At 39.0% G+C, this 18,638-nt stretch overlaps 2 protein-coding genes across 2 annotated transcripts in view; one reads left to right on the top strand and one right to left on the bottom strand.

The window, feature by feature from the left end:
- LOC139199573 (alpha-2-macroglobulin-like) overlaps positions 1-18,638 on the top strand; it is a 286,525-nt gene that overhangs the window by 208,108 nt on the left and 59,779 nt on the right. The window lies entirely within an intron of this gene.
- The window catches only part of LOC139200030 (RNA-binding protein Musashi homolog 2-like), a 56,568-nt gene that overhangs the window by 12,097 nt on the left and 25,833 nt on the right, over positions 1-18,638 (bottom strand). The window contains exon 4 of the mRNA XM_070829256.1: positions 12,042-12,164. Coding sequence (XP_070685357.1) covers positions 12,042-12,164 — 123 coding nt within the window. The remainder of the gene's footprint in view (positions 1-12,041; positions 12,165-18,638) is intronic.

The raw sequence follows: 18,638 nt of genomic DNA, 5'->3' as shown, positions 1-18,638 counted from the left end.
GACATCCTCGTGGGATTTCAGGGTAACCCCTATTTGACTGTGCCAATAAAATCTGAATATGATGCTATCATGTTGATAGGATTTGTTGTATTGAATTACACTTTGCTTAGCAGGGGGTACCTAATAACATTGCAACTCAGAGTAGTTTTTGACTTTCTTCATCTTTTATTGTGTTTTTAGTTTTCAAATGATCCTCTGATGGCTACCTGGTGGCTCACCTGGCAGCTATTGCCTCCACTGCTGTATCTTCACATTTAGTCAAGACAAAAAATATGAAATATAGGAAATTAACCAGTGAAGCTTCCCACAAAGCCAAAAGCACAACCAGCAGTTGTGTCCTCTAGATCCTAAAATTCAGAGGATATCAGGAGTCAAAGAAGGTTTGCAAAAAACACAGAAGATAAGGTAATGACACAACTAGTTACAAGCAGTCTTATTTGTCTGTTGTTTAAATAAATTGTATTACTGATGTAACTATGAGCCTACTTCAAATAGTTGGGGTCCTGGATCCTAGGTGTCAAAAAACCTCCACTGGTACATGTTTGCAGTAGATTTTTACATCCCCCTCTTTCTATTATGTAAAGAATCCTGAAATATTAACCATAAACTCAAAAAACACAACTGAAGAGGGAAGCATTTATCCATTTAATAACCAGTCCAGGCACAGCTGAGAAACAAGGAATGCACTATAGTGACAATACTCCATATACTGATGAAATGAGAACGAGTGAAAATGAGAGCAGAAATCTAAAGAACAATTCTCCAAAGGCAATGCTATGAAAAGCATGCACTGTGTTCTAGGCAAATTGCCAGCACTGCCACACAGTGTCATGCGTCACTGCTTTATTATTACCCTCCACTCTCCTTCTGTTTCTATCTCAAAGTGTTGATGAGTTGTTTTTGTCTGTGAGTCTACATGCATATGTGGGAGGAGCAGAGACATGAAAATACACACCTGCGCTCTTAAAAGGGTCCGGGCTGTGCAGGTGGTGCTGAAGGGAGTTGGGAGAGTTGCAGGCTGAGCTGGCATGCTCACTGGGCAGGATTTGAGCAGCCGCCTGGGCCCCCAGGGAGCTATAGTCAGCCAGGGAGTAGGGCGCTCCTCCCCTCACGTCACCACTGGCCCCGGCCGTGGAATACAACCCATAATCAGGGAACCCTGGGAGACAGGGGAGGGTGGGGTGAGGGGGGTGAGGAGGGGAGTGGTTGGGACTCCATCATTGACCTTCATTATGACCATGATTGATTCTTTTCTGGATCTTCTAGTCTCTGTGTTGATGTCTTCCTTGTATTTCCCCCTGCTGTCAAACATGGAAACTGTGTTCCACGAAAACATCTCATGTGCAACATATAGCCAAGGCTCCTTAGTGTCATCCAAGGATCAGAGCCCAAAAAAGAAATTATTAACAAATTAGTTCAAATGAACCTTTTTCCTTTCATGTAATGGTGCCATACAACAACAGGTACTACAACATACTACAACAGGTACTGAGCAGAGATGATTGCTGAAAAACTAAAGCAAAATAAGGAAATTATAATGAAGAACTCTCAATAATTTAGTCCTGGCTGTGCTCATAAATCAGTGAGAATAAGCCAGAAATTTCTTATTAATTTTAGATGTGATACTGACAGGTTTGTAAGATGAGGTCAAAGAAGTAGCTGGTTGAAAATAGCTCTTCTTGAAAGGGCTTCTTCTCAGGCTTCATGCTGCACTCTTTTTTCTTCTTTGCAGAAGAAAGTGCCCCTCACTAAAAATAAGACGAAGACAATAAAGAAACAGCTTTTCAGCACTGTAGCATCTTGCTAGGCAAATTCATTGAAAAGTAATCTAAGGCTACTCAAGGACATGCCCAGGACCTCAGTGAAGTGAAGGCCTACATGCCACACAGGTCAGCAGGTATCACAGATTTTAACCCTTGTATGGTGTTCGGGTCTGTGGGACCCGTTTTCATTTTTTTATCAAGGGCAAAATGATACGATTAATTATGTTTTCAAACTCAGACTCATTGGCCTTGGCCAGTCTGAGTTTGAAAAAATGATTCATCGTATCATTTTTCTTTTGATAAAGAACATAAAAACGGATGAAATCGGGTCCAGAAACCCGAACACCATACAAGGGTTAAATTGGTTATATTATAAATTGTTACTGTGAATTAATAAGTTGTATCCCTGGAATGAATCCAATCATTAATTTGAAGGCCTTTAACAACTATATTGTGCCCTTAAATTACTTAATTATGTCCCCAAATTAACACTGTGAAGTTATTGTGGCAGTGGCCAGTGCCACAACACTTCTACAACACTTCTACAACGCTTCTACAACGCTGCTACAACATGGTCTGAATAATGTCTGAATGGAATTCACCACAGTCGGACATCAAACAGTTCTCAAGAATGCAAGACTACTGAAAACTTGCTAGTCTCAATTTTCTCTGCCAAATTAACACATGTTAATGTTCTTTTAATAATCCACCCAAATCACTAGTGCCCTCTTGCAGCAGTAAGAAAAAAAACGCTGAAAAGGTTTAGGGGTGAGTTAGGCTAATAGGTAAAGTGCAAATGCATGAGACAATGCAGACTACAAACTTTCATCTGTGACAATAAATGAAGATAAATCAAGTACTGTTGCCCAGTACTGGCCAAATAGCTATAAAACGAGGGGCACTAGGGGCAGCATGTGCTGCAGCCACAGGGGGCAGAGCCTCTTTGCCAAAGAACAAAGAATACTGCCACATTCTTGTTGTTGCTCACCGCATAGTGTGGGACTATGGAGCCACTGTGGGTGGGACTTATCTTTCCTCACAGGAACATAGCTGGTAAACACACACAGAAGATGGGGCTGAATCATCAACAGTTGCAGTTTGCCAAATATTACCAGGACAAGGGGTGGGGCTTGTTGCTACCATTGGGGGTGGACCTGACACTTTCACAGGGGATGAAGCTGTGGTGCCACTAAGGGCAGGAACTGCTTTCTTTCACTATGGTGGGGCTCCATTGACAAATATTACCGGGACTGGGCTGTGGTGCTTTTGTGGGCAGTGGGGCTGGGAATACTACTGTGGGAGGGGCATGCTGACACTAGGGAGCCGACCTGCATTGCCAAACACTGTGGCTTTGTATTACAATTGCTGTGTCTGTAGCAATTTCTTCACTAAATTAGCTTCATGGACATTTCCGATTTCCCTTTGAGGAAGAAACACTTCAACCAGGTTTCAGATGCTGGCCACTCAGTCCCCAAACTATGAGCTTAGCCCTACTTTATGCAGCTGGTACATTTCCTTTAACACAACAATAATGTAACCCGTATGGACAGCTCAAATGGTTATCAATTTATGGTATTTTAAAACCATGTCTTACCATTTCAGTTCAGAGTTTCTGAGATATTTTGCTTATATAACATCTCATCTATTTTGGGCTCAGTGCTCTTACCCTTGATATTTCATAAATGCTTTGACAGACTACAGATCCTTTTAGTATCTACATTTGTTGTACTTATTGAGTTCATAATGTTTTTCAGGGAGCTAGCCAAATTGTCATAAGCACTATGTGACTGACAGTCAGCTGACTAAGCTGATTTCTGCAGGCAACAGGATCATTGCCTGTGTGTTTATTTTTGCATGATGTAATGTATAATGTTTGAATAAAGGCCATGCTGCATGGTTAACTGAAATGTAGCTATGATGGTTCTTTGGTATGTTGAGGACAATGAGGACAAACAAATATTACTATATTATTGATATATGTCACTTTCTGCTCGGAAAGTGAATTTTGTGTTATTGCTTTATACACTGAACCCCACGGTTGTTTTGAGATTAATTTCCCCCATCATTAATGAAGGAAGTACAATTAAAAAGTACATTTAGTTGGACATTCACTTTAGAGCCACTTTCTAAAAGCAAAACCATTCCTCACCTGTCACTGGTGTTCAGAATTAGATTCCACTATAGAGAACCCAAAGGGTTATGACCCATTTACTCAATCTTAATCATTTAGGCAAGCTGTGAACCTCTGCACTGGATGTCTTTAATTGAATTGCTTTCTACAATCTGTGGTGTTTGTACGTGTCTTGACAGAGGTGGAGTTTCCATACAATGGAAGGAGATTAACATAATTCCTTTAATTTGACCATCTTCTTGAGGTGCCCCTTATCTTATGAAAGTAAAGCAAAATCAGTGTAATTCAGCATTCAGCAATTCAGAAGCAGATTATATCTACATTTCATTATAACTGCGGCCTTGGCATGAGCCATGGGCGGCTGTGGCTCAGAGGTAAAGCAGGTCGTCCATCAATCGTAAAATTGGTGGTTTAATCCATGTCAGTATCCTGAAGTGTATCTTGGGATACAGATACTGAAGATACTGAACCCCAATTTGTGTTCGATCCCTCAGCATGTTGTGTGAATGTGTGTGAAAGGATAGTTTCCTCCTCCGGGTGAATGAGGATGTAATGTAAAAGCCTTTTGAGTAGTCAAAATTACAAGAAAGGTGCAATACAAATTTCAACCACACAGTATCATTGACCGTGATACCATGTGTTTTCATATTTATATCTAATTTATCTTTGTTCCATAAACTGTGGGACAAAATGCAGGTCTTTGTTTATTTGTCTATGTGGCTGTACTGTATAGTGGTAGAGAAATCATTCCTCCTTTAATTATTGTGACACATAACTTGATATAGTGCAATGTGTGTGCTATTATGTATTATATCAGCACTGCTAGAGGGAGCCTGAAAATGAAGAATCCCATTGCCAGTGACTAATTCACTGTAACTGTTGTCCACATGAGAAATAAAGAACTTGTAAAGATCTTGATGAAAACTTTCAAAGGTGACTCAATTGGTGAATGTGTACTTTTATTCAGGAAGGACACCACAGACATACACACACTCACTCATAGGTTTAATCTATTTTGACATGCAGGCTAATTGTTGGGTGTCCTCGATGTCGGCATAGATTTTGGATTTCCCCACTAATTAGACAGAGACAGGCATCCCATTCTGTTGTCTTTCAGCTCTCTAATTAAATCTGTAACAACAAACAAATGAAGACCTCTACTGAGGTCCCGGTTCACTGTCTACTCTCTTTATTAAATAATTGTGGACAAAGAAAGGAAAACACAACCACTGTCAGCAGATGCACACCAGGCTGTGCTGATGCTGCCTCCATTAAAAGCATAGGTCATGTCAACTGAGAAGGTCTTCTCCAGGAAAGCAATGGCAAAACGGCTCATGGCTCATGACAACAGCTCATCAGTAACAACGCCAGTTCCTAATAAAAACTGGAGCATAAAAGCTCTCAAAGGCGGCTGTTTTCACATTGTCGCCTTGAAGGAGAGTAGGTTATCATTGCTAGCTAATTCTCTCCCAACTTTTATGCATGGACAAGGACAATTTAAGACTTGTGGATAAAATGAACTGAACTGCTGAATTATTTAAACCACTGTGCCATGCCAAAAGTGGTGCCACCTGTTAAATAGTATGAACTTTGAAATGACAACATTAGGATCATGAATACAACAATGTTATGATACAGTTATAATAAATCTTCGATATTCACAAATTGTTGCCAATAGAAAGACTACCGTATAATTACTGATACCTCCATAGTTGGCAGGTTGTTCCACCCTGTTATTTGCAAGAAACACAAAAGGTGTGTTTTTTTCATGTAAGATTCACAAATATTTGAGATGTCAAGTTAAAAATGTTATAATGCACTGGGCCTTGATACAATACAAACACAATGAAACATGTCTATGTACAAATTACAACAAAACAAAAATTACACAGATGTTTACCCAAAGATCTGTTCTCAATATCTGGCATGCATTTCACCTTGACAAACAAATATTTTTGAGGTCAAGGGAGCATTACCAAATCTCCGACAATAAAACTGAAACTGAAACTGTGTTACTGTATCTCAGCTTCTGGTTTGAGACCAAATATGGATTCAACAATACAACAGAAAACAAACTGTGGCCTGTCAGAATAAACACTTTTAGCTCTGACCTACATTGAGCTACTTCTATTAGAGTTCAGTAATGTAGCTCTACGAGAGCAAAATAGCGATAGCCCAAATCTTGAATCAGAGAAGTCAGAGTACACAAAGTCAATCACTGAGATCAATCACAATCAAATAAATTACCGTCCGTCTACTAAAACCCTTACTTACTGATAAAGTATCTTCTTCAGCTAAATCATCCCTATCATCAGATGCAACAAAGTAGCAGACCTTGACCTTAAGTGAAATTATTAGAGCAAGTAAAGCCATGCAGAGAGGCAAATCTCCTGGTCCTGATGGGTTAAACTTTGTTCACAACACACAGACACTCTCAGACACTTTTCCAAGCAACTATCACAAAAAGGTTCCAGGGTAAATATGCTGTTTAGGAAAATGCTCTCTGAAGACACAGTGCAACAGACAACAGTGCTAAATAAAAACTTTGAATCTCCAAATTTCAAAAGACAAATTTCAAATACATTTTTTTAAAAGCAAGGCAGTTTTACCTTTGTGATTCCATTTATGTATGTCCCTATATTTTATGTATGCAGTTTGCAAACTAAAAATTAAATGGAGTGTGACCCAGATAGTACCACCAGGAAAGAAAGGTGTCCTACCTACTGATAACAATTCCCCAAGTGGCTGGGCATGTCTGGTGCATCGATAAATTAGGCACATGACTGATTTTCCATACTTGACCTGCTAGCCAGCTGAAATTGCAACCAAAATTCCAGTTACCCTGACTTGACATTGCAAGACGTTTATGAAGTGCAGGAACTGAGTACAAAGCTCCTCTTCATCCACCAGTGAAAGATGGTTTGATCAGTAGTCCTCATGATGTGACACATGCTGTGATAAACTGGAATTACTGCCTCACGACCGGATGCCTCTGCCAACCAGTCAAATAGAAGTTTACCTTCACGTCTGTGTTTTCTTTAGTTTTTTTTGGTTTACACATTCTGAAGCACTCCTTAAACTAACAAAGCTACTTTCATAAAGGACTTCAATATATTTATGTATTTATTATGACTGTATTTTTTTCCCTTTGGTCTTTTTTGCACATGTATCATTGGCAATTAATTCCCCCTGAAAATGGTGCAGACTCTCCCACCCCCACCTGAGGCTCATGAATGTGTGTAATGGGGGAGAAAATGCTTAACATCTGTCTTGTCAGAGAAAAAAACACTATTTGTTTGTTGATGAAAGCAGAAGGAGGTTGGCATTTAAAAGACCTTACATGCAGATACTATGTGTGTGTGTGTGTTTTCTCGCTGGTCCAGATGTACTCATAAACACATTTACCCATCTGTGGCGACACAAATCATGCTCTAAATGTAATGATTGTAATATTCAGCATTTTAGTTACACTCCTCTCCTCTTCTCAAAACATATATATCATGCATGCTTCAGAATTACCACCAGGATTTAACAATCTGCAATTAGCTTTCATTTCCTGTGATAGTTTTTAAAAGGATGGGGTCCTTTTCTATTTCTGCCTGTGGTGGCTTTTCTCTCAGAAAAAGCCTTCTTCAAGATGAATCACTAATTAACATAAAGAACACTTATTTCCAGCCTAATATGGCAGTTCATAAATTATCTAGAATGAATGGCAGCTCATTTAGTGCCCAGAGAAGCCATGATGAACATATCTAATCACTGCCTTTCCACTCTTTCAATTTTTTTCCATTCAGATTTGTCATTCTCTTATACATTTATATGTGTAGATCTACAGGATACACACACACACACACACACACACACACACACAGCAGCGACAGCATTGCTTAAAATTTTAATGTTTTCTTTCCATGCAATTTTAAATGCATAAAGCACAAAGACGAGCAAAAGTATAGCCCACACAAAAACTGCACACTAACAAGAACACATGCATAATCAATCACACTCTGATCTAAACAAGCAGCTAAAGAATTTGAGTTTGACAACAGCAGTGTGTTAAGTAAGTGGAGATAAAAATTAATGGGATGTCTATTTGCACCAGACCAGGTTTAAATAGCCAAATAGTAGCTGTCCGGCTATTTGTACACAGTCCGGTCACTCAGTTTAAAGGACGATAAAAAGCTACATTGGCTATTTACACCTGGGTGTAAATAGCATTGTTGACTGCTGACATCTGGGTGCAAATATCATCTGCCTAATATGAATTATTAAATGGGATGTAGTTATACCATAGCAAAAACAGTTCTGACGTGACTGCAAAGTAGAATGTTAACTGTGATTAATGCTGACACTGATTAATACAGAAATGTTTTTGAAATGAAACTGATTAATATTGAAAATATTTTGAAAAATGTTTACTTTAAGCCAGGTTTCTACCAAAAAGTAGTCAGAACTCTTAATCGCAGGATTTTTGTTATGGAACTAAAAGGTTCCTTCAGACCACTGTCTGCGTTTCCACAGTGATCTAAAGAACCTGTAGAAATTATAGTGTGTAATGTGTGTAGTGTGATGTCCTTATCTGAAAGTTGATGATGACAGTGAAGTGGTAAAATTAGCAACCATTATGGGTGGAGAAGGGTTCGACTAGTCCATTATGACTTGCTGGGGACAGTTACTCCAACCAGTTAGGCACAGATTCAGAGAGGAAGTTTGCTTTGCACATGCTTAAGTTGCTTGAGGAGACCAAGCCAAACATTACGGCCAAAGCCCATGCACTTTTTTCATCATCAGTTTTATGAAAGCAGAATGTTGTAACACAATAAATGGAAACTGATATCGCTCAGTCAGACTGAGGTTGCTCATGAAGTGCATTTTGTAGCTCTTGTAACTTTGCAGGCTTAAATGTTTCACACAAACATATTATAAGTGAAGAATTTTGTCGATATTAATTCTATACTTGACTTAAATACGGTTTTCCATTTATATCACATCACATTATATAAGTATCTTTACATGGTTACTTTATATTTCTGCTTTACTGAAAGATCTGAATACTTCCTCTATTGTACATTCTTGATATTCTAAGAGTGGAATAGAAAGCCAAGACTTCCCATAGGCACACATATATCAAACAGACAAGTGGTAAAGCTCAGCATTACAATCAATTGACAAACCAACTGTATCATCTCAGTGATGTGTACAGTAGAGGGATTAGTCTGTCATTTCGACACACCATTAAACGTCTTCATAAGATCTGAGTTCACAATTATACCTTGAAGTCTTGGTTATATGTAATGCATGTATAATAACAGTTCTCGTTTTGTACAGTGTATAGGCATCCTTTACAAATATACTGAGTACAAATGATGTCTTTTTATTAGCTAACTTTATCCTCCAGGAAACACTGAAGCACTTCTTTTTGGGGCAAATACACAGATACTTGTGGAATGAGACAACTACAGAAACTTTTTCACAATGAAATGCATCACTCGATTGCATGTATTGCTATGTTGTCAGATCTAAATAATTAATGGATTTACCATCTTACACATTCTCTTACTGGGTGTGTGAGTATTGACAAACAACACAGTGATAACCCAGTTGGTTCACAGCCACACTGTTAAGTGACATATGAGCTGCAGACCCAGTGGCTTAAAGGTTCTCTATACGACATGTCAGCATCTCAGACAATAATAAATATGAGCTTCCCCGCTGCCACTGCTCCTTGGCCGGGTCTCTCAATCATTCTTGTTCATTCTGTGCACAACCGCTGACTGACAGTTTTTATGCTACTGTGTTAGCTCAGTAGCTTAGCTGAGTCTGTCGCTGGGCAGCAGCCCTGACTTGTGCTCCAGCTTGGTCTCATTGTGCTACGGGTTTTCTCACTGAACAATTCACGGACTCGCCTGCACTAACATGCATGTTGGTCTTAACAACCAAAGTAATGTGTTAATGTTCTAAATGTTATATAGAGAACCTTTAACATCTTACTTTACTGCAGAAACAGACTGGAGTATCCGCACGGATACTAAGCAATGTACTGCCGACGTCAGCAAAAAGAAGTATTTCAGCCACCTAAAAATCCATTTAAGTGTACACTATATTTAGAATATCTTTACCAGTTGACATTGCCATCAGATTTCACTTTACAGAACACATGACTTTGTTTGTTGTTTTATTGTATGACTTCAGTAAGTCATATCAACTGATACTATACTAATTTAAATGGGGAGTAAAAAGAAGAAATAATGAAATAATCAACAAATGACTGTATGAATGTATCAATGAAAAGGTCACAATAAAAAGGCATTCAGTCAGTGAATACATCATTTAGAAACTGATTGATGGACTCCCAAACAAATGATGCAATTTGAAAATGCAGTTTTAAAAGACAAACAAATAACAGAACAAATTGAACAAATTGAATCAAAACTACAAGGTCTTATCAGGCTTTTGCATTTCCATTTTCTTTTATTCAAAAATGTACGTGACATTTTGAGCCTTGTACTGTTAAAACCTTGCTTCAGTGCTTTTACAGGAAAATCTCTATTGTGTCTTGAAAGTGTAGTTAATCATGTTATGCCAGTGGTTTCAACAAGTTCATTTTAACAAATGTGACAGCGGTACAAACAAAAATCGACTAGGCTATAGCTGAGGAATCCCTAAGCTGTTCTCTACTCTGTGTGTCCTTCTCAAAGAAAACACATTTTTCTTCATGGCAGCGGTGTGAGGTCGTGACCGAAACAAGTTTATTCAACACCAGAGGGTGACAAAGTCACCAAGACTGTCAGCAGACTTTACAAGCAAGTTAGTGCCAAGCAACAAACTGGCAAAAAGCAAACCAGCGAGAGTTTTTCTTCAAAGACTTCTACTGTTGGACAATGGAAACACAACCCTCCTCGAGTTAGATTCATCAGTGGATTTCCCAGCTAAAAAGGCAGCATGCTGACCTCTCTCATTCTCCCTCCCTGGGTTGGTTTTAAGCCTCCTACAGCTGTTTCTGTTTCAGTTCATGACTGTGTTTCAACCTATGAAACTGATGATCATTAGCACCTCTGTGGTATAATTGGTTAATCATACACCTGACTATGATCCTACAAAATCCCTGACTTTGTGCAAATGTATATATATATATATATATATATATATATATATATATATATATATATATATATATATATATATATATATATATGTATATACACTGTTGCCCAGAAAGTTGGAATAATTGTTCAATACCCCCAATTTTGTTAAAACCTGAATACACAGTTTGCAAAGGTTAATTGTGGTTTAAGTTTCACTGTGATATGTTTGGAAGAGTTTGATCAATAAAGTTGAGAAGATATACACTTTATTTATCAAGAATAAATCACATTGTCACAATCATTTCATGAGAAGAGGTAAAAAACATTTTATTCCAACTTTATGGGCAACAGTGTATATATATATATATACATATATATATATACATATATATATATATATATATATATATATATATATATATATATATATATATATATATATATATATATATATATATATATATATATATGTATATACACCTACCTTGAACTGGCCTTAAAGACACACACGTGTCTCAGCCATCTGGCAAACAAACTACATGAAACCAGAAAATATTTAAAAAAAACGTTGCTGTTTTGGTTTCAGATTTTTTTCTCAAAAGTGAAAATGGGACGTGATTTATGGAGCAGATAAGTATGTTATATTATAGTTAAGTATAGTATAGTATATTATAGTATAGGAAATTAGTTTCATTTGGACTAAAATACTTCTCAAAATACATATAGCAATTATTTGTGTGAGCACACATATAGAAGGAAATTCAGACATTATAATCATAATCTATCCATAATCCACCCACAGAGCTGGCAGGTACAGAAGCTCTTCAGTCAACCTATGGTGGTGACCATAACTGTGTCTGTACTGTAAGTGAAAGGAGAAAAGTAACTCCATCATCTCCCACCACTTAACAAGCAACATAAACAGCATCTGTCAGTATGCTGAGGTGTGTGAATGTTTCTGTGTTTAAGGAGTTAGATTGCAGACAAGCAAAGCAGACCAGAGAAGTGAGAAATTGCATGGAGAGAGCGTCAGGCCACACAGAATACCGACAGAGCGTTTACCTGCCCCTGCGTTCTGCCCGTATGCCGTGTAGCTGCCGCCTCTTCCACGGGTCCCCCTACCTGAGCCACGAGCTGCTGCTACTGCTGCCGCTGCCACCGGTCCATACGCTGTAGCTGGGAAGCCTGAGAAAAGAACCAGAGATTAATCAAGATTAATTTATTCATTTAATGTTTCCTCATACATACAGTTTTAAATGTAACGATGTTGATCTCTTTTAACCTGGCTAGATAGCAATGGTAACTTTTACTGCACATACAATTAGCTCTGGAGAAGGTTTGGTCAGAGTGTTGGCTTTAAATTGGTTATAAAAAGTGTTTCATGTGTCCTTCATTATGGGACAGTGTCAGGCCTAAATGCAATTCTTCATCATAATGTGTAATGTACTGGGTAAAGTTTAGAGTTCAAGAGCTCTAAAATGTGCAGCTGCCACTTTCTCTTGTCTTATTTGCAACAGTTTCTTCATAGATCTCCATCATAACGAGTCAACAAAGAAAGTTGATAACCAACCATTACCTCTGATTGGGGTTTTAGGTTTTGTGGATCCAGCCACTGCAAAGATTGCCTGTCAATGTCCAACTTCATCCCTAAGGCCTGACACAGTTAAGGGCAATATGGAAATATCTACATGGTGGTGCAATTTGTAGTCACAAACCAAAGAATAAATGAAAATAAAGAAGTAAATCAATTCAGATCAGGAAGTCATTCGGTAATGTTCAGTCTTTGGGGCGTATGGGTTACAGTCTCATCAACCTGGGAGGACATTTGCATCCCCAGGCTGGGTCACATTCTGTTCCAACCTGCCTTGTGTATAATCAACACCTTTTAATGCAGTGAACGTTTCCCCTCAGAACTACTACTCAGAGTAACATTATAAAGTATGGATGTTGTGCTACACAATGGTGATCAAAACATAGACCTGCAACTTTGTAACAAATGGACATTTTCCCAAATGTCTCAAAGAACTGTCAGCAGACGTGTCACCTGCTGTAAATCATGAATTATGTAAAGCTCCACTGTCTGGTCCTCGTCCGTGTCCACCACAGACTCATCTACACAGGGAGATGATGTGTTCAGTTTTGACATCCTCCTACTACGCACTGCAGCATAGTCAACCCTCTACTGCCACTAACCCATCATGTTGTGCCGAGACACATAATTGTGACCTGGATCATGTTTCCAGAAAACGATTTTCTTTTCTTTTACTCCTATATGCTATGCAAAGTACATCCTGAGCCCAGTCTGTGGTTAGGTTTGAGCAACAAAAGCTGGTTGTCTTTGGTCTTTTTGTGGTCAATAAGTGGAAGTCATAGAGTACTAGTGTGTGACAGCTGCTTGATAGTCAAATTTGGGTTTTTCAGAGTGGACAAACTCATAGAAAATGTATGACTCCTAAGATTTTCAGACAAAATTTCAAACAGCAATGGAGTGTTGAGAATGTTTTACTGATGAAACAAAATGAAGATCTGAAAAGTAATACCATGTTGTTGTTTTTTTCCTTTTAGACACCTCCAATAGCAACTTCTAAATGTATATGTATCGGTCAGTCAGTATGAAGTGAGTAAAATCTTTTCCCATTCAGTGATTTGCACACTGAGGAGAAATGCTTTTTGTATATTCTATAAGTGAGCCATGTCGAAAACAAATTTCAGATTTTTTTAAATCTGATTAAAAATCAGCGAATGCATGATGAATGCAGATGTTTATCATTTACACACTGAAATAAAGAATTGTAAGAGCAGCATGGCATTTGATTGAATTAGACAGGACTGGCAGCAACAGCAGGTTAATGTATTTAGGTGGCTGTGTGTGTGTCTTTGTGAGTCCTGCAGTGTCTGACTGTGGTGGCACTGTCTTGAATTGGCACTTTTCACTTAATTTAAATGGTATATGGTCTGTATTTGTATAGCGCCTTTCTAGTCATTTCGACTACTCAAAGTGCTTCTACATCACATCCTAATTCACCCATTCACACATCATTCATTCAGGAGGAATCTAAGTTGGAGGAGACTATTCTTTCACACTGAACTGAACACACACAAAAGCCATGCAAGTTGGGGTTCAGTGTCTTGCCCAAGGACACTTTGACATGCTGACTCATAAGGGATCCAACCACTGACTTTCCGATTGAGGGATGACCCACTCTACCTCCGAGCCACAGCCACAGCCAATTAATTTCAGGAGCTGAGGAGACACACACTACTAATCTTAGTGTATATCCTCACTTCATCCTTCCTTCAGCTTGTTTTTAAAACTATAGTGCCAACATTTGAGGTTAAACATGATGAGGCGGTCTTGCTTTCTGCCTGTGGCCAAACATTGTTCTGTAGTATTAAAGACAAACAGTTTTTGTCATATTTGTTGAAATTCTCAAAACAGCCCAAGAGCAATCAATTAAAAAAAAATCTGATGTTTGTGGCTCTTGCAACCTGTAATAAGCCCGTCCAATCAGTTCATGCAGCCCAAATGAAGCTGTCTCACCAAGTGCCTACCAACCTGTACGCGCTTTCCCCTTGGAATCGTTGCACATGAGTGGAGTGTTCCACAAGGCTAGGCAGACTAGCGAGCTAGTCGCACAAGAATGGCAGAGGATGCGCAGCAAAATTTAGCGCCCACTGAGAGATGGTTGCGATTCTCAATTTTGTGTATCATGACAGACTGTTGTTTAGTAACGCTTTAGCACAAAGCACACCCTCTGAGAAGAGTGAACAGTAACCCTGAGCTAATTGTAATGTTACGTTCATGATGATAATTTTGCTTGTTGTGAAATGATTGCGGCATTTATGTTTTTTTTATAGTGCATTTTAATCAGTGGTACATACAGCTTCTAGAAATGTAATATTCCAAATGTTTAGCATTGTAGTTACTACATTCTGGCTTTGAAATGCTGCCCAAAGTATACAATGATGTATTAGGGTCATTGTAGGTCAAAGATTATAAAGTCATACATTTTGGTAAAAAACTTTTCACCCAACCACTTTTGTTGTGAAGGAACCACATTTCCTTTGCAAGGTCCCCACCCCACCTTTAAGAGGTGAACACAATTTATTTTCTTATTTAAGTTGCATCATGGTGAACTTGTCACCCGCAGTGGAAACCCAGTACTGACAATGCACAGACACCGTGGTGACTGCCACACACTGAGCCTTCTCCAGACACCTCACCAGACACATCTGCACCACATAAGGATTGTGTAAATTAACAATCTGGAAATACATCCAGTGACAGCCCTGGCACAATCCTTACACTCCATACCCATGGAGTATCACATGCTCCATAAAACATTTGTTCCATATGTATTTATTTTTCATCTTCATTAGTCTTAATACACCTTTGTAAAAGTAAGTTTAGTCGTTGATTTTCCCTTCTCATTACCTGTTAAATGAAAAATATCCATTTTGATGAATTGACATTTTGGTTCCTCAGTTAGTTATTCCACATAATTAAATGAGGCAGCAGCTAAATCAGTTCATGATGGAACAGAAAAACCAAACAGCTTAACTCCTGCTGAGGGTAGCTAGATTAGCAGTTCTCAGTAACAGTAATTTCATTTTCTTAAACAAAATTAATAAACCAGCCAAATTCTTTTATTGGACCCTCTTGTTGGAGCTCTGGCATTTTAACTGACTGACTAGTTCTAAGATGCAAGATTCAAGATTCAAGATTCAAAGTGTTTATTGTCATATGTACAGTAGGGAAACATGTTTCATGTACAATGAAATTCTTTCATTGCTGTCTGCAATGAATGCCTAACAATTTAAGTATAAATAGTAGGAAAAAGATAAAATAAATAAAAGGCAATAAGAAGGTAGCATGTGAAAAGAAATATAATAGAATCTAAACTGTGCAAAATGAATAGTGCAAAAAAGTGTGCAATTACACATGTGCAACTTGAAGATGCAAGATTGTTTAAAATAGTACAATCTTTTCAACGTTGTATTTCATTTTAATTTCTAATTTTGTCTGTTTTAATGACACACTCCACACCTGTGACCAACTATAGAAAAATGGTCAATGTGTCAGGTGTCTATCAATGGGTTGCATGTTGTAAAAAAATTAGTATATGTAATGATTTTTTCTCCATACAATTATATATATATAAAAAGTAATTGAACTGTTTTTCAGGCAATTTTCTGTATTTCTATCATAATGTATTTCTGGTCCTTGGCTGCAGGAATGCCTTTTACTGTTTGCAAATTGGAAATCCATCTAATTTGTTTTGATGAACTAAAGCATGTTAAAGGATAAATAAGCCAATGAATATTTAAATTCAAACTTAATTCTTCATCTCCTCTCCATCTATCACCTTAGATGCCTCAGAAGAGTGAAGCTGTGTCTGCCAGCTAAAATTTCTGAGTGACTTGACTAAAGTAGGATTAGTAGAGGTTAATGAAGCCTCTCAGAGACGCTTCCCACTCAGGAAAAGCCTGTGTGGCGTCAAATCAATTTCATGGACTTGGATATTGCTCAAAAGATAAAGCCAATGTTTAGATTGCAGTGGGTTTCTAGGCCTTGGTACCTAGCATGTCCTTTGGTTTCTGGTACTGAGGACAAAGATAGTAAAAAAGCTCAAATGAAAAACAAGGTGGCTGTACAGTTTCTGGATTTCTTGAATATTCTTACATTTCAACACACTAAAAACAGCATACTACATTTCGTGATCTTGCTTCCTTTTCTTCTTTTCTCCATGCTGCCCTGGTTCTTCTTGCATAGAGAGTACAACATCATAATTTCTTCTCTGTTTACCATTCCCTGACTATCTGTGATATTTGTGTGGACTGAGGGATGAATAACTCCTTGTGTACTCTGAATGAATGAATTTTACATGGCAACGTAATATATACCTCCAGATTCACCACGCATTGTGTGCGCCAGCAGGCTGGGCTCCGTTGTCTTTGACAAATGGTAAACAAAGTGCAGCTGAGGGTTTGGAATGGAGAATTATGATTATCTGTCCACTTAGTAGAAGTTCTATTAGAGGTTCTTCAGAGCATCATCACTATCAGCATCAAATTAAGGAGACGTACTCCCTCATCCTTAGCCATGTCTCTGCCTGTGAATAGAAGTAGATGTTTGGGCAGAAGAAGTTTCCACTGAGTAGGTATTGACTGAGAAATGGGCTGAAGAGATGCATTGCTCACAACATCAAGAAACACAGCAAGCAGTGTTCGAGGCATTTCTGATCTGTACTGACAAGACATTTTGACTGCTTGCTGTGTGCAACACTCGCAAGAATGGCATGGGAAAATTCCCTGGATTTGCTTTCCTACATGATGCCAACCCTGTTTCTGTTAAAATACAGAGTAAACTGCCTTTCACCTTACCTGCACTTCCTTTGTGTCCTCCTTTTGAGTCTTTCTCCCATTCCCTCATCGCCCTGACCATCCATATTGACACTCATCTGAATGTCAAGAACGGGTCCCACTCATCCCTTTTGACTTGTTGCAAAATGCCACCATTTTTAGCAGTTGGATATCTGTGACACTTCTGGTGAAACTCAGGGGTGTTGAAAGCGGTCTTCCATTCATTACCCTCATCTTGCTAGAAGTATCCCATACCCTTTGATTTGACTAATGTTCTCCAGCTTCAATTGGACTCTCCTGGCTGAGCAGACCTCCATCTTAATGCTCCCGAGTCCCTGCCAACAGTTTGAAGTTGAAGTTGACACTTTTGATCTGGGGATGAGAGCAATTCCGTCTCAGTAATCCCCTCTGCTTTGTCCACATGCCCTCTTCTTCTGCATGCTCTCCCCCACAGAAGGGAACTTCAGCAACTGCAAACTAATGGTGAGGGTGAAGCTAGCACTGAAGGAGCCGAGAGCAATCCTTTTTGTGTGGACTGACCTCATGAAGTTAGATGTCCACTCTTCACTCTTTCAGCTCTTTAACTCCCACCAAAAGTCCTTAACCCTCTCCTGCTGTCCGGGGTCCAAGAATGCAAAGCCTGATTTTCTGGCCACCAATTTGGCTATGAAGAGAGCTCTGGGAGAGCTCTGCATCGTCAGTCACCTGGGGAATCATAAATTAGGTAAAAAAAAAAAAAAATCACATCAACCTACTGCAATCCTTCTGCAGTTTGTAGTTCCTTCTGCAGATTGTAGTTTGTCCCAGTTCCTTTCCACTTCCAGGTCCCAAAGTGGGCAGTTGCCCCCCAACTGACCTGCCTTTCCAGTGCATGGTCATTATTGGATGGCACCTAGGCCATCCTACAATGGCTCTCTAGTGGCAGATGGACATCCAGGAGCCAGTTACAGTTTGCCTCATCTGCTCACAGCATTTACTTCCTAGCAGGTCTAACAGGACCTCCAGTCCACACTCGACATTGAGAGCCTAAACCAGAAGCTGGAGACCACCCTGGGTTTCCTACCAGAGTATCACCTCTTGGTGCAAGTAGCTGATATGGAAAGGAAAACGCACAACTTCCCCACTTCAGCTACTTCACTGGCCCCTTACCTTTCCACAGCTTCCAATCTCCACTGTTTCCAGAGCTCAAGCAGGCAGTTAGGATCCCATGTGTCAAGGCCTACGTTTGCTGTTGCAGCCACACCTGGATGAGGGCCAGGTGACCCTGCTCTCTACTTCCACTTGCTACCATGAAAC

Source organism: Pempheris klunzingeri, chromosome 4 (assembly GCF_042242105.1).
Source record: "Pempheris klunzingeri isolate RE-2024b chromosome 4, fPemKlu1.hap1, whole genome shotgun sequence".
In the NCBI taxonomy this organism is placed as follows: Eukaryota; Metazoa; Chordata; class Actinopteri; order Acropomatiformes; family Pempheridae; genus Pempheris; species Pempheris klunzingeri.
Note: the sequence above shows the minus strand (reverse complement) of the source record. Positions and strands in the feature narration are given on the sequence as shown.